This window comes from Knufia obscura, assembly GCF_036327395.1.
Source record: "Knufia obscura strain CCFEE 5817 isolate CBS 148926 chromosome Unknown scaffold_7, whole genome shotgun sequence".
Lineage (NCBI taxonomy): Eukaryota > Fungi > Ascomycota > Eurotiomycetes > Chaetothyriales > Trichomeriaceae > Knufia > Knufia obscura.
Window position 1 is genome coordinate 481,368 of NW_027042693.1, and position 15,283 is coordinate 496,650.

The 15,283-nt window shown below is 50.7% G+C and overlaps 7 protein-coding genes across 7 annotated transcripts; 4 read left to right on the forward strand and 3 right to left on the reverse strand.

Moving 5' to 3' along the window:
- Positions 1–429: 429 nt before the first annotated feature.
- Positions 430–3,297, reverse strand: ROT2 (glucosidase II; the record flags this gene model as incomplete). Its single annotated transcript, XM_064874785.1, has 1 exon — positions 430–3,297. The coding sequence occupies one exon, from the start codon at positions 3,295–3,297 to the stop codon at positions 430–432; it is 2,868 nt and encodes a 955-aa protein (XP_064729185.1).
- A 485-nt stretch (positions 3,298–3,782) lies between these two features.
- On the forward strand, positions 3,783–4,360 carry ndk1 (nucleoside diphosphate kinase Ndk1; the record flags this gene model as incomplete). The annotated part of the gene is made up of 3 exons (XM_064874786.1): positions 3,783–3,799; positions 3,854–4,032; positions 4,095–4,360. 3 exons carry the CDS (start codon positions 3,783–3,785, stop codon positions 4,358–4,360), a joined length of 462 nt encoding a protein of 153 aa, XP_064729186.1.
- A 274-nt stretch (positions 4,361–4,634) lies between these two features.
- On the reverse strand, positions 4,635–5,723 carry PMZ80_006374 (uncharacterized protein; the record flags this gene model as incomplete). The annotated part of the gene is made up of 3 exons (XM_064874787.1): positions 4,635–4,945; positions 4,996–5,568; positions 5,618–5,723. 3 exons carry the CDS (start codon positions 5,721–5,723, stop codon positions 4,635–4,637), a joined length of 990 nt encoding a protein of 329 aa, XP_064729187.1.
- Positions 5,724–7,295: 1,572 nt separating this feature from the next.
- On the forward strand, positions 7,296–7,979 carry PMZ80_006375 (uncharacterized protein; the record flags this gene model as incomplete). Its single annotated transcript, XM_064874788.1, has 1 exon — positions 7,296–7,979. One exon carries the CDS (start codon positions 7,296–7,298, stop codon positions 7,977–7,979), a length of 684 nt encoding a protein of 227 aa, XP_064729188.1.
- Positions 7,980–8,504: 525 nt separating this feature from the next.
- On the forward strand, positions 8,505–9,074 carry PMZ80_006376 (uncharacterized protein; the record flags this gene model as incomplete). Its single annotated transcript, XM_064874789.1, has 2 exons — positions 8,505–8,510; positions 8,613–9,074. 2 exons carry the CDS (start codon positions 8,505–8,507, stop codon positions 9,072–9,074), a joined length of 468 nt encoding a protein of 155 aa, XP_064729189.1.
- A 745-nt stretch (positions 9,075–9,819) lies between these two features.
- On the reverse strand, positions 9,820–11,102 carry PMZ80_006377 (uncharacterized protein; the record flags this gene model as incomplete). The annotated part of the gene is made up of 2 exons (XM_064874790.1): positions 9,820–10,675; positions 10,723–11,102. The coding sequence occupies 2 exons, from the start codon at positions 11,100–11,102 to the stop codon at positions 9,820–9,822; spliced, it is 1,236 nt and encodes a 411-aa protein (XP_064729190.1).
- A 533-nt stretch (positions 11,103–11,635) lies between these two features.
- Positions 11,636–14,138, forward strand: PMZ80_006378 (uncharacterized protein; the record flags this gene model as incomplete). Its single annotated transcript, XM_064874791.1, has 2 exons — positions 11,636–11,895; positions 11,948–14,138. 2 exons carry the CDS (start codon positions 11,636–11,638, stop codon positions 14,136–14,138), a joined length of 2,451 nt encoding a protein of 816 aa, XP_064729191.1.
- Between the last annotated feature and the right edge of the window lie 1,145 nt (positions 14,139–15,283).

Consider the following 15,283-nt stretch of genomic DNA (forward strand, 5'->3'; position numbering starts at 1 on the left):
AACAGCAGAAAGAGAAGGCATGGTCGCGACTGACTTTGTCAGATTATGTATCATTCTAGCTTCGAGTAAGAAGTCAACTCTGCATTCTAGCCGACTGTACCGCGACTCAGTCCCAAAACAATGGCGATGTGGAGTAGAAATCCCGGGATGCTCCACCATGAACTTCCGTTCCTGCAGCACAAGCTTTGATGATCAAGCCAATCCGATCTGCTTCAACGCCACACGTGCAAAGTTATCGCAGTAGCGAGAAGAAACGTGCTGTGCACACTGGCAACAGCAGGGCTATGATAAAGGCGGTCATGCAGCTGCTGAGAGGTGCAACCCAGGTTCGGCAGGGAATGATGTGGCGGGAAGTGCTCAAGTCGACAGGACATTCGAGCTTTAGGACTTCTGCGATAAGGGACAGTTGCAGTATCATTTAGTCATAATCTATAGCTCGCTCTTGACGTCGCCGCCAGCTTGGAAGTCGATGCCCCAATCAGCGCCAATTTTCACAGCTGGGTTTCTGACCACGGCCCAAGCAGCGTTGCCGTCCTGAGCAGCATGATATGTCAGGCCGGCAGTCGTACCAGACTTGACGCCGTCACCCTTGACCTCCACTGCTGTCTTGCCCTCAAGACTATTCGGTGCGTTGACGATGACGATCTTCTCAACGATAACGTTCTCCATAGTCTTCAGGTACGCAGCCTTTTTCTTGCTATCCTTTGGCGTCCAGCTCGACGATATGTCCTGAGACACAAGGCCACCATCCTCGAACTTGAACTTCCTGTGTATATATGCTCCATGCTCAAACTCGTACGTCTCGCCATCATCGACATACAGCTCACCTTCAGCCTTACCACTTCTATCAAGAACAACGACAAGCGTGTAGGGGTCCCACTTCATAAGACCACTGGACCGCCTTGGCCTATCCTTGCGAGCAAACACATGCCCACCTTGCATCAGCAGTGGAATCTTCTCAAGTGGTGCTGCAACATTGACATGCTTTCCGGCACCACGGTATGTCTTGTATGTATTGTAGTCGTAATATGTCTCGTCATCTGCTAGGTAGATGTTTATGGACTCATCGCCTTCTGTTGTCACAGGCTTCACAAGAAGACCAGTTGAGCCAAGGTAGAACTGATCGTCGATAGCAAAGCCATATTCATCATGAGGATGCACATAGTACTGCGCTCGAACGATGGGAAAGCCTTCTGTAGCAGCTTCCCAGAAAGCCGTGTACCATGAAGGTAACAGAGAATACCTCAACCTCAACGCCTGTGCCATGATCTCGGTGTATGGCGCTCCGAGAAGATATGGCTCTCGACGCCGGGTGTCGATATGGGCATGAGCACGGAAGAAAGGGTAGAATGCTCCTGCTTGGTACCACCTAGTCTGGAGCTCTTTCGATGGGTTGCCGAAGAAGCCACCAACATCTGCACCAGCGAATGGGAATCCTGAAACACCTTGGTTCAGAATCATGGGTATGCTAGCAGCGAGATGACCCCAGCTGGCTTGATTGTCACCTGTCCACATAGCACCTAACCTCTGTGATCCAGCGAAGAACGCTCGAGTCAGCACGAAAGGTCGCACGTTCTCTCCCTTAGCTCGTGAGACGAGAGCGTCGAAGGTAGCGTTGTGGAAGGTCATGCCATTGATGTTGTGCACGTCCCGATGTTCCCAATTGCCGTGGTGGATGTTGTCGCGTGGCATGGACACCTCAGGTCCATTGAAGACCGACGGTTCGTTCATGTCGTTCCAGATCCAGACATTCGACTGTACGCCCTTCATCTTGTTGTATGGAAATAGACTCTTCCACCAACTTCGGGCAGCTGGGTTGAAGCAATCAATCCAATGCGACGAGCCAGGCCAGCACCAACCCTCGTAAATATTGACATCCTTGTTCTTGACAGCTAAATCCTTGGACTTGAGCTCTTCTACAATCGGGTATCCTGCCTTGTTCTTTATATGAGGGTCGATGATAATCACAAGCTTTCTTCCGTGCTCGTCAAGCTGCTTTTCCATACCAATAGGGTCTGGGAAAGTATCTTGATCCCAGGTAAAATACTGCTTGTCATCCGTGTATTCAAGGTCAAGCCAGATGACATCGTATGGAATGTTGTGCTTGTCAAATTTGCGATCAACATCCTTGACATCTTCATCACTGACATAGTTCCATCGACACTGATGGTATGCGATGCCGAACATTTGGGGCATAGCGGTATATCCTGTAAGCTCACCATATTTCTTCGAAAGGGCTTTGGGAGTGGGTCCAAGCATGATGAAGATGTCCATGACTCCAGATTCGGAGAACCAGTGTGTCTGGGTATCCATGTGCCCACCCAGTCCCAGTGTCGAGTCTTGCTTGGTCTTGATCACGTCAACCCAGGTTTCAGCACCATTGAGCCAGAAGACACCAACAGTGGAATCCTTGTTGTGGGCCTGCATGAAGGGTATCGAGCCGTATAAGGTCATCGGACTGTCGAGCTCATACTCGAAAACGTCGGCATTGTAAAAACGATACGGCTGGTCGAAGTTACCCTCACCACCACGAGTCTCTTTCAAGGACAAAGGACTGGCATGCTCCGCAAGGCCAAACACATGCGAGAAACCAGGAAAAGTGATGTCCATACCGATACTTTCAGGGCCTTTTGGCTTGGAGTCTGTGTTACCTCCGAACGTCTCTTCCCACCAAGTGCTCTCGTCCTCTCCTGCTGGGATTGGCTCATCTTTCTTGTCCTCCTCTTTACCCTCCTCTCTCACAGGCTTCTCAGTCTTCGGCCGCCAGTGCTCGAAGTTCAGGAAACCCCTCTCGTTCAACACAACTTGTTTAGTATCATTGGCCGAGAACTCGACGCCAAATGGGGCATAAGTAATGGTTGCGGAGAATTGATTCGAAGGACCCCATGTCACAGTGGTAGACTTGTCTCCTTTGTCGAACTTGCCGAGCTTCTGAGGCTGGAGACCCGCTCCTGTCAACGCCCAACTCCCCGCTTCATTGTACCTCTCCTTCCGCGCTTTGCTGTCATGTCGGAGCTCGATGTCACGTTTCTGCCTCCTCTCCTCGTCGACCTGTAGTCTGGCACTGCCGAAGTCAAGGAAGGTGACGGTCATGGGAAGCTTGATCTTCCCGGAGTCTGAGGTGGTCTTCAGGATCGTCCCTTCAACTTGGCCATTTTTCATGCGTATCGTATTCGGGTCGAGTCTGTACGGGGAGGCCGCCCTGCCATGAGATGCGATATCGTCCGCCAACGCATGATTCCTCTTGCAGAACCCGGACTGCTCGCACGTCTTGAAGTCATGCTTTTTCACACCCATTACTGCCGCTGTTAGCTCTGCTCTACCTCCTCATTACTATCAAGCTCACCTGCTGGCGCAAATACTGCGATAAGCAGTATATTCAAGCACAGTGCCAGCCATGATGGCTGCCGTCTAGAGCTTCGAGCCATCGTGTATAGACGTGCAACTGTTCAGCAGGCAGGATACTCCTACCTGTACACGCACGCAACCTGAGCACTCGAGAAACACGAAAGTTGTACACAATTTGTCCTCTGACCGCATGCTTTCCGTATCGGGAAGGGAGCCCTAAGCCGGATGATCTGCAGGGACCGAAGAAGCCTAATTGGCCCTGCTTTTGTTGGTGGCATTTTTGTGTATCGGGAGCCCCTCCAAAAACATTTCCCCACTGCATACCGCCAGTTTCGACAAAAAGTTTTGAAGGTCGAAAGCACCACGTTGAGATTCTTCTTTAAGACACATAATACCATCGCAGAATTCTATACTTGGGAATACAACTCGTCAAGATGTCTACCGAGCAAACGTGAGTCTTCAGGCACTCTTAGGGTTATCGCACTTGTGCTAACACCTACTCCAGTTTCATCGCAGTCAAGCCAGATGGCGTCCAGCGAGGCCTCATCGGCGACATAATGTCTCGATTCGAGAAGCGAGGTTACAAGTTGGTCGCCTGCAAGCTCGTAAGCCCCAGCAAGGAGCACCTCGAGACCCATTACGAGGACTTGAAGGAAAAGCCATTCTTCACTGGTCTCGTCTCATGTAAGTCGGCACAACGCACTTTCTAAATCGCTTCAAAGCCCACATACTAATTCTGCCCGCAGACATGCTTTCCGGCCCAATCTTCGCCATGGTCTGGGAAGGCCGAGACGCCTGCAAGACCGGCCGAGCCATCCTTGGTGCCACCAACCCTCTCGCATCTGCCCCAGGTACCATCCGAGGTGACTACGCCATCGATGTCGGCAGGAACGTCTGCCACGGCTCTGACGGTGTCGACAGCGCAAAGAAGGAGATTGCTCTGTGGTTCAAGCCTGAAGAGGTTCAGAAGTACAAGCAGGCTCAGTTTGACTGGATCTACGAGAAGCCATAGATGCGCACAACAAGTCAAGAACAGGTAACCTAGTGATGGGTCAGACCTGTGAAGGACGCTTCTTCTATAATTGAATGCGTTGTTTATGAAGAAATGAGCAACGACATATAGAATTTGGCCACTTTTGTGCCATTGAAAAGAAAATTCATACCACATCTCAAGCAATATTGCCCGGTTTCGTGTTGTTGGTTGCAGTCGGATGTGCTGGCGTCCCAGACATTCCACCGCGCGTTAGTGTGTCAGGTAGGGCCTGTGCATTGAGTAGCTCGACACATCAGTCCTCAGCTTCCTCTTCAGCCTCCTCGATTTCCTCTTCGTATTCTTCCCTAGCCTCTTCCGCTTCCTCTCGATCGCTACTCGACGCATCTGAATCGGCAGCTTCTTTCTGTGCTTCCTCGTAGTCTTCTCTTGCCTCTTCCAGAGACTCTCTCTGCGAGCTCGAGACATCCGAGTTATGCTCGAGTGCTTGTGGGTCGCCTGGCGGAGGAGCACCGTAGCCAGGATCCGCACCGTAACCGGCTGGGGGTGCATCATATCCGGCCGGTGGAGCTCCGTATCCTCCTGACCCAGCATGTGCAGCGTGGCCTGAGATCGTAGTTAGTCATCGTACCCAAGAGTAAGAATAGGTATCATACCATCATCGGAGTCAGAATCATGTGCAAGTGCAGCACCTGCCAATCCACCAACGAGAAGACCTCCAGCTCCAGCAGCCAGCATAGCGTTCTTGTTGCTGTCCTTCTTCTTCTCGCCGCTTCTGATTGCTTCGGTCGGATAATTTTCGCCGCCTGGGTGGCCGACACCTACTGGAGGTGGATAGCCGTGCTGACCCGGGTAACCGTGCTGTTGAGGATAGCCACCATACTGACCTTGTGGTGGGTACCCATGTTGGCCAGGAGGGGGTGCGCCAAAGTCTCGATGCTGGTCTGTGGCAGGATGGTCCCATTGGGTTTGGCCAGTGGCTTGGTTCAGGTAGTAGTATCTCTGGCTGTTCTGGTCCCATTGCTGTAGCCAGCCTGGTGGAAGATTGTGGCCAGAAGCTGGCGAAGCTCCGTAACTTTGTTGGGGCGGGCCGCCACCATATTGATGTTGTTGCTGGTACGGTGGTTGCTGGCCGTACTGCTGTTGGTGCTGATCGTAATGCTGTTGTTGGGGTTGGTGAGACTGCTGCTGGTAGTAAGAATCACTGGCGCCTCGATTCGTCTCGCCGTCTTTGGGAGTCAGCGATACCCTCTGAGTGTAGTATGGTATACAACATACGGGACGAGTCGTGCTTGTGCTCTTCCTTCGCCTTGTCTTTGTCCTTATCTCCCATCAGATCCTTGAAATCATCAGCTAGCCCCTTCAGGCTTTTCATGAACGACATTGTGGCAGATATGATCAGATCACTCTCGGCCAGTATAGAAAGAAAGCGGTTAGAGGCAGAGGAGCAGATGCTCGTAATAGAGAGTTAGTAGTGACAGGCGGCAAGCGATATCTTCACGGCAAGCAAGGCTGTGTCGTTTGTGTCGTGTATTTGGAGGGGCACGTCATTCACCATCCCCATGTCGTATCATTGAACCTATGAGTTGTCCGTGTAGCAGGAGGGGTAGTCAACCCATGCACAGCTGAATGCCTTGTTGCCAAGCAAAAGGACGCGTAAGGTTGAACGACAGGTGCTCCCATCATGCAAGGTTAGCACAGAACCGCGTAGGTTTCAGGCATCTGTAGCTACATGGCCTCCGGAAACATGCGGCTAGAGGTAGCCAAGCAGAGCTTGGTATAGCTCAATAGCACGACAGCGATAATGAAGATCTGAGCATAGAACAAGATAGCCTTCCACTACCGGCTGTTGACCCTCATCAACGGCCTTGCAACTGCCAACGCTTCACCTACACCGAACGAGTCTTCTCTATCAACTGACAATTCGTGGGTGTCTCATGGGGTTTCCTGCACAGTTGAAAGAGTCCAGCGCTGTCGTGCATGAAGCGAAGCTGCCAAGCCCACTACGGCAGGATCGTGCCGTCCATCTTGTTGCAAAGGATGGAATAACAGCGCATCTGTGCTAGAATAATATCTGGATTAGACACAGGGCCATGATTGACCGAGATCAGGAATGGATGCATTAAGTGTTCTGTCATTCGAGATCAGTGATCCGGGCAGCTACATGTGCTGGTAGCAGAGCAATGGCCCAAGGACTTGAGGCGTAGACCGAAGCGCTGCAGCCCAGGAGCGATGACCTGCAGCTTGTGGAACGGCTACGATGTCCCTTCTTGGACAGGCAGCGTACATTAACGTAATTATCGAGGTAATGTGTCAGGACGGTCTAATGTGTCAGAAAACTGCAAAAGCTGCCGTCAGAATGCAGTGCGCATACAGTACTTTTAAGACAGAACTTATATGTTTGTGGTATGCTGAGGTAGAAAATTAATCAGTCAATCGATACATACATCTCTTAGTATATTCTTCGTTGTGGTACTAAAGCACGACGTACGTTTTGAAAGTGGTTTAGTTTAACGACCGCAGGTCGAATAATCGTGATAAAACTTAGAAACTTGAAAGTTAGCCGAGCTCGCCGAACTGACACATTAGACCGTCCTGACACATTGCCTCGATAGTTACGTTATGTTATTGAAAGGTCGCCTTGAACTTGACCAGATTTTGCTCGTGTAAGGATGAATCAGGATGTCTGGCGAAGGTTCAAGCTCAAGGAGCTCGTCCCAAACTTACAAGCTTGCCGCCTTACCTTCCCAAATTGTGGATTTGAAGCGGCAACGTTCTTTGTCCGGGACGAGAAGGAGCTGGCAAACTGGGCAAACACTGACGTCCTCTCGACGTCAATACCAAGACGGAGAGCAGGTCGTCAGTCAAGGGTATCGTCGAAGTGCAGTCCCTCCTGCGCAGTCGATGAAACCATGATATGAATCGCCTCATTCCATGGCTCGCTCTCAGGCAGCCCATGCCCACAACCTATCAAGTTCTGCTGGTCAAGAATGTCCTTAAGCCGCTTCGCATCTCGCGACATGCTCTCCGGAGCCAGTCTACGCAGTCCTCACCTTCTACCGCCAGCGCCACTGTCTCCCATTTTGACAGATTCATAGCAAGAACACCCACCAATTTTCTCCGAACGCGTCTCCAAGTCTTGAAAAATGCCCCTTTGACGACTATCACTTCCTTCCTTCTCCTGCACGAGATCACGGCGGTCGTCCCACTCTTTGGTCTTGCCGGAGCATTCCACTACTATCAGTGGCTGCCGCCCTTCTTTGCGGAGGGCACATGGGTGTTGAAGGGAGTTACACTATTTGGCAATTACTTCCGTCGCAAAGGCTGGATCAGTTCTTCTGATGCAGCGAGCGCGAAAAGTGCTGCCGAACAAGGTCATGCTGAGAACGTCGAAAGACGGAGCACCAAGAAGGATGTGATTGGCAAATGGTGGAACAGAGGAGAAGGAGGAACCAGATGGGTGATTGAGTTTGCAACCGCATATGCGGTTGTGAAGGCTCTTCTGCCGATTAGGATTGTCATTAGTGTCTGGGGTGCGCCCTGGTTTGCTAGGTGGAGTGTTATACCAATGCAGAACCTCTTCAAAAGAATGTTTGGGAAAGGCAAAGCAGCCAAAGCAGTTCAAGGCGGCCCAAAATGAATTTGAAAAGCCCCACAAGATCGACCGCACCGGCTTCCTTGACAACATACGAAACACTTGCTGGTCCTAACATGTTGAAATCCTTCGAGACAGACATTGTGATGTGGGCCCAAACCGATAAAACTTGCTTCTTCAGCAATTATCAGAGTTTTCGCTTGCTTACTTGCTTCAGACAATGGTATTGGCAACGCCTTGCATATGCGAGCTGAAGTCTTGAGCGTTTGCCCCGGTCGCTGCGAGCTTCAGCACTGGTGCTGTTCTCGTGTTCCTTTTGGAGATAAGTACGGCCACGGTCAACACACTTAACAGAGCGCGCCAGGTTGACAGACAGTAACAAGCAACGACACACTTGTTGGTATATCATATGCTCAAGCGAACAGAAACATGCGAGCTTAGGAAAGCTAGGTCTCACGCTACCATGGCACTTTCACTCGAAATGCAAGCACACAGTATGGCTCAACGTGTCGACACTTTCACTTTCTTGCCGACTAGCCTGGTCACTCACGACTATGCCGCATCTATAAGATGTCGGTTCTGCAGCTCCAGCATTTCGGATTTCTCCCAAATCATCCACAAAACACGTTTTGCCCTACATCCTACTCGATCCATTCGAACTTCCAACAACCAACTCAGATCCAGGACAGTCGAATCGCAATGTTGGCTCGAACCATCCTTCGTGGCGCGCAACGAAACACGGCTAGACTCCCCAGAGCTCGAATCGCCTCTCCAACGCCACAGCAAACTCGTCAATTCCACGGCCGCGACTTCAAGCTGGACAAGTGGCCTGGTCTGGCCAATACTCTTCTGATCAGCACGCCACTCATCGCTGCGACAGGGGCTGCCATCTTGTACGAGAACATGTGTGCAATTGGTCTGCAGCCGAGGAAGGAGGAAGGTGAGGCGAACGACGGGGCAGATCAAGGTGTTTCAGCAAGCAGAATCGAGTCTGAAGTCAAGAGCTGGATGCTTGAGACCAGGTACGGCTGGCTCATGTGGAGTCCTGCTCAGAAGCCTGCCGTTGTCGAGACCAAGGTTCAGACCAAGAATATGGGGTTGACAGGCACGAAGGAGATTCAAGGTGCTAGGTCTGAGTAATACAAGGACAATAGCTCAACGAAGAATTGCAAAAGTTCTTGCGGCAATCAGATTAAGGCTACTGATTGTGCGAAGATCATGAATGCTATGACATGGAGGTCTACGAACATGTACATTGAAGTGGGGCGGTGCAAACACGAGGTTCGCAATTTTGGTCGATAGCAGGAGACAACAGGCTTGAGCGGATGTGAGCACTTTGAGATGTACAACCAGGATAGCATCTGGAAATAGCACGGGAATACATGTGTCTTGCAGTCTAGTCAACCAAGGCTTTGTTATGGGAGGTCTGAAGGTCCTGTTGAGCTGCGTTCTCGATGGATTTTGTCCCAATCAAATCACCAATATACCGATATGAAACGGAGCACGAGACTTGTTCTGGACTAATTCATGAGGGTGTGTCGTTTCACGATCAGTAGGATCCATGCGGAATATCAAATAGATGTGTGGGAGTCTGATGGCTCGATCTACCGCTCATCCGCGCATTGGAAATGCACATGCATATATCTCGGGGGCACGCCGCGCAACAACGTCATATAGGATCATATGATAGTTCGACTCTGTTGAACAAATAGAAGAGGCCGTCCAAAGAACGAACCCGCTGTTACCTGGGGAAAAAACCCGGCCCTACTCCTTGCCTCCGACCCCTGTCTATTGACTCAGCTAGCATGCTATCTATCTACCCGCCACTTAAATCACTGGTAGTAAGGAGAGATCGGAGACATAGCTCGATAGCGACCTAGCCTGCTCATTTCGGATGCATCATACTATTGTAAGCCATCTCGTAATCTTCATCGGTCGCGCAAACCAGCGTCTTCTTTCTGTTGTGCTCTCCTATGTCGTGCACGATACCCTCTCCTTCGAGCTGGTCATTCTTTTTGTCGTCAATGGTGAAGCCCAGGCATGCGATCTTCTCTACCACTAATTTCCTGAGCAATGCCGACTTCTCTCCTATACCTCCAGCGAAGGCCAGCGCATCGACTTCTCCGCCTAGCTTGACATAATAGCTGCCGACATAACCCACGATCCGGTCGACAAATATGTCTAAAGCCAGCTGATGCGAGGCGGGGGCATTTTCCTTGGCTATTTCGGCGAAGTTACTTGTACCCGCCACTGCTTTCCAACCTGATTTCTTGTTCAATATTTCCTCAGCTGTAGAGATATGCAATTCTTTAGTACTGTTGGGACTGAGCTTGCTAGCCTCTGAAGTGTAATGGAAAATGAGCGCTGGATCGATATCGCCGCTACGCGATCCTCCCGGCAGACCAGAGACAGGTGTAAGGCCCATTGTGGTGTCGATACTCTTGCCCTTCCTGATAGCACATATCGAGGCGCCGGATCCGAGATGCAGCGCAATCATATTGGCCTCCTCCGTAGGCTTGCCCAGAAACCCAGCTACCGCTCTCGTGATATATGAATATGACAAGCCGTGGAAACCATATTTTCTGAGGCCCTTCTCCTTCGCGATCTTCTGATCTATCATGTAGGCTTTGACATGTTCAGGCATGGTATGGTGAAATCCAGAATCAAAGCAGGCGACATTTGTCACATTGGGGAGATGTTCGTGGCATGCTATCATTAGGTCCACGGCTGATTTATTGTGCCTGCGTCTGGTCAGCCTGTTGCAATTCAGGGGTGCGCCAGTACGCACAAAGGCGCGAGATCCTCTAAAGCCTCAATCTTCTGGAACGTCTCTTTTGTGATTAGCTGATCCTCTTCAAAATCACCACCTTGTACGACTCGGTGGCAGGCATAGTTGATATCATCCTTGTCCTTGACCTCTGTCACACTCTCGTCGTGGAGAAAGGAATCGAGTACATGCTCAAAAGCAGCCTTATGGTCTGGAACGTTGTCGACATCCTTCTTGTCCTGCCTGGCAGACGAGGAGTACTTCAGCTGCGCGGGTTGGCTGTTGATGTTGGAAATCTCGGCCTTGGCTAAGGTTCGGAGTTTCTTCTCATGTCCGTAGGCATACAGGGTTGTCTTCAACGACGAACTGCCAGCATTGATCGATAGTATCACCGTCGACATTTTGATAGCATCGGGAGACGCCGCGCATCTCAGACCACATCGACATGCCTTTGCGACACCTTCAGTTTTGAGCATATGTCTTGTGCATGATATCACACCACGAATTCGTGGATCTTGAACGCGTTTGCCGGTTCCCGCGCAATGTGACGTCGATCTGAGCTCAATCAAGAGGGATACGAAAGTTGATCCATTGAATTTTGCCATGTGCGAAGCTGTTTGGCAGGGACAGAGCACTTTCATGCAGCTTTAGACCAATGCGAACTCTGCCCTGGCCTGTCCCTGCCGGAATAATGATGCAGGCGAGAGTCGTGACCAAAGTTAACTTTCTAGACATCCGGCGACTCCATGAGGTAGCAGATTGATTGTTCTACTACCGGGAAACGTCATACCACAATTTCACTGTAGGTTCACAGCACAGTATTGACAGTGTTTGATATTGCTTGAGGTCTGTCCCCAATAGTTGACCTATTGTCCGATCCTCATTACCATCCGAAGCATTAACTACCTGAGTCCCTATATTGAACGTCGCCATCATGCCTGGCGAAGTCATAGATAGACCAAACCCCCAGCCACTGCCGTCTCATGTCCCTGACGATGTTGCCGAGAAGCTGCTTGTCAAGCTTGATAAGCCAAAGCTTGACGAAAGCACAAATGCAGCCTTACAGAAATTTCGGAGAGCCGCCAACTTCATCGCGGCGGCGATGATCTTCCTGCAAGATAACGCGCTCGTGAAGCGTGACATTACATTTGATGATATCAAGCCACGGCTGCTCGGACACTGGGGAACCTGCCCGTAAGTAACCTCCCAGATCGGTATTGGCGCTTTCCTGATAACACTGAGACAGTGGTCTAACATTAGTCTATTCACATCTGAATCTGCTTACCAGAAAGCATGATATTGACATGCTGTATGTTATTGGCCCCGGTCATGGTGCTCCAGCAATCCTGGCAAACCTGTGGCTGGAGGACTCCTTGTCAAAATTCTACCCTGAATATACTCGAGATGCGAAGGGGCTGTCAAGATTGATCAATGGTTTCTCGACTACTGGCGGCTTCCCCAGTCATATCAATGCGGAGACGCCCGGTGCTATCCACGAAGGTGGAGAATTAGGCTACGCCTTGAGTGTCTCTTTCGGCGCTGTCATGGATAACCCTGATCTTATTGTTACCTGTATTGTTGGAGACGGTGAAGCAGAGACCGGCCCCACCGCAACAGCATGGCACAGCTACAAGTTCATTGACCCAGCTGAGAGTGGTGCAGTGCTTCCCATTGTGCACGTCAATGGTTTCAAGATCTCCGAACGAACCATCTACGGCTGCATGGACGATAAGGAAATGGCAGCACTGTTCACTGGATATGGCTACCAACCACGTGTGGTGGACGATCTGGATGATATCGATGCTGATCTCAACAATTCCATGGAATGGGCACTTGGCGAAATCCGACGCATTCAGAAGGCAGCCCGCAGCGGAGAGCCAATATTCAAGCCAAGATGGCCAGTGTTAATTCTTAGAACCCCCAAAGGTTGGTCTGGACCGAAGAAGGTGCATGGTGAGATTGTGGAAGGCTCTTTCAAAGCACATCAGGTGCCCCTCGCGGCAGCCAAATCAGATCCAGAAGAGTTGAAGCAATTACAAGACTGGCTCACGTCCTACAAGCCAGAGGAGTTGTTCACCGAGGCGGGTGCCCCTATTCAGGAATTGCTCGACATTATCCCTGAACGCCCAGAAAGGCGGCTTGGTCAAAAGGCTGAAGCTTACAAAGGATATGTGCCGCTCAAGCCGCTTGATTGGCGTCAATATACCGTGAAGAAGGGCTCCTCAGAATCGAGCATGCAGCGCGTCGGCCACCTTCTCGAAGGGGTTGTCAAGGCTAATCCAAAGTCTTTCCGTGTCTTCTCCCCAGACGAGTTCGAATCGAACAAGCTCAGCAAGGTCTTTGACAGCACCAACCGAAACTTCCAGTGGGACCAATTCAGCAATGCCCGGGGCGGTCGTGTTATTGAAACCTTGTCTGAGCATCAATGCCAAGGATTCCTTCAGGGGTACACACTTACTGGCCGGACAGGTCTGTTTCCGTCGTACGAGTCATTCCTGGGCATCATTCATACCATGATGGTGCAGTATAGCAAGTTCAACAAGATGGCTCGCGAGACGAATTGGCGTGGCGACATTCCTTCGATCAATTACCTTGAGACATCAACCTGGACAAGACAAGAGCACAATGGCTTTTCTCACCAGAACCCATCCTTCATCGGTGCGGTGCTAAACCTCAAGCCAACCGCTGCGCGAGTTTACCTGCCACCTGATGCCAACTGCTTTGTGTCAACCATGGCTCACTGCCTGCAGTCAAAGAACTACGTCAACCTGATGGTTGGCTCAAAACAACCATCGGCAGTCTTCTTGTCCGCTGATGAAGCTGAGAACCACTGCAGAGCTGGCGGCAGTATCTGGCCCTCTTTCTCGACCGACGGCGGCCTCGACCCAGATGTCGTCCTTGTCGGTATTGGTGCCGAACTGACCTTCGAAGTCATCGCCGCTGCCGATATCCTCCGCCGGAAAGCGCCGTCGCTACGTGTTCGAGTTGTCAACGTGACAGATCTTATGATTCTTGAACCTTCATCATCCCACCCGCACGGCCTCACCAAGGAAGCATTTGACAGCCTTTTCACCGAAGATCGACCGGTGCACTTCAACTATCATGGCTACGCAAACGAGCTCAAGGGGCTGCTCTTCGGCCGACCAAATCTTGACCGTATCACGATAGCTTCATACATGGAAGAGGGATCTACCACGACGCCATTTAACATGATGCTCCTCAACCAGACAAGCAGATATCATGTGGCGATCAATGCAGTCAAGGGTGCAGCGAAGAGGAACAATAAGGTCCAACTTCGTCTGCACGAACTGGTCACCGAAATAGAAAGTGAGATTAAGCAGACCCGGGAATTCATCATCAAGGAGAAGACCGATCCCGCGTACCTGAACGATGTGGGTAACCTGAAGGTTGATACTTCTTCGCTGTCTGAGGGTTAGGAATCCTGTGAAGTTGACGATGAGGACGCTGAGCACAATGAATCTTCATTGACAGAGGAGTAGGTGTCTTCTGCTGGGGGGCGTTTCGTGATCGAGATTGAGCGTGCTGGGAAGGTGTGGGTGTTTCGGTAGAGAAGATACGTTGGCTAGCAAAGGTAGGTAATATAGAACTTACGAAGTAATGCAATCAAAGTGCTTGGCCAAGGTATTTCGCAACCACTTTTGTAGTCATTCTAAGGTCAATATGCTTCTCCAGTAGGTCAAGATCGCGCGCAACTTGTAGTGGGCTGACACGCCAATATCAGGCCAAAGTCAGACCACAGCAACAAATGCGCTCTTCGTTCGTTATGAACCATGCCTTCGATCTGCGCATATGCCGATGTGTCCGGACTTCGTAGGCGTGACCTGGCCGCTGGATGAAGACGTTGCTTGACTCCGCCCGGGATACCAACTTGAAAGTGGCCGAATGTACGCATAAGTAATCACGATTGGCGTGCTCCCCAGAGACATGATGGAAATCTAATAGACGTCCCGCGAATTCGCGATCTCACCTCAGTATGTCGATTAAGGTTCCTCTAATAATGACCCTTCACGAAGTATTGGCGTGCCCCTGGAACTGAGGCAAGCGGCCAACTTGAATTTCCGTGTGGAGCTTGGGAACAATATCTCCTTTGCAAAAGTGCGTTGAAACAGGAGTGGCAGGAGTAAATTTGTGCTTGCGAGACGTCCGCCCACAATATCAACGTGGCCACATGCACGTATACCTAGTAATCACGACTGGCGTGCCCCTCAAAGATAGGATGGAGTCTTGATAGACGTGCTTCGGATTCGCGATATCACCTTATTATATCGATCAATGGTTCTCTAGTAGCAGCTCTTCACGGGTTACTGGCGTGCCCCCGAAACTGAGGCAGGCGGCCAGCTTGAATTTCCGCGCGGAGCAAGACGAAATGTTCAGGCAGAATCGGGCAGCAATGATGCCCTAGTGAACCAATGAGTCGCCACATCGTCTATGGAAACGCGCTTATCGATAAAGGCTTGACGTCACATTTTCGAGGTTGAGGAGGGATAGTTTGTTGCTTCTATCCAGGTTAGAGAGCAAATAATTGTGTAGAAGACAATGAGAAAAACTGTTGTGTGTTTGC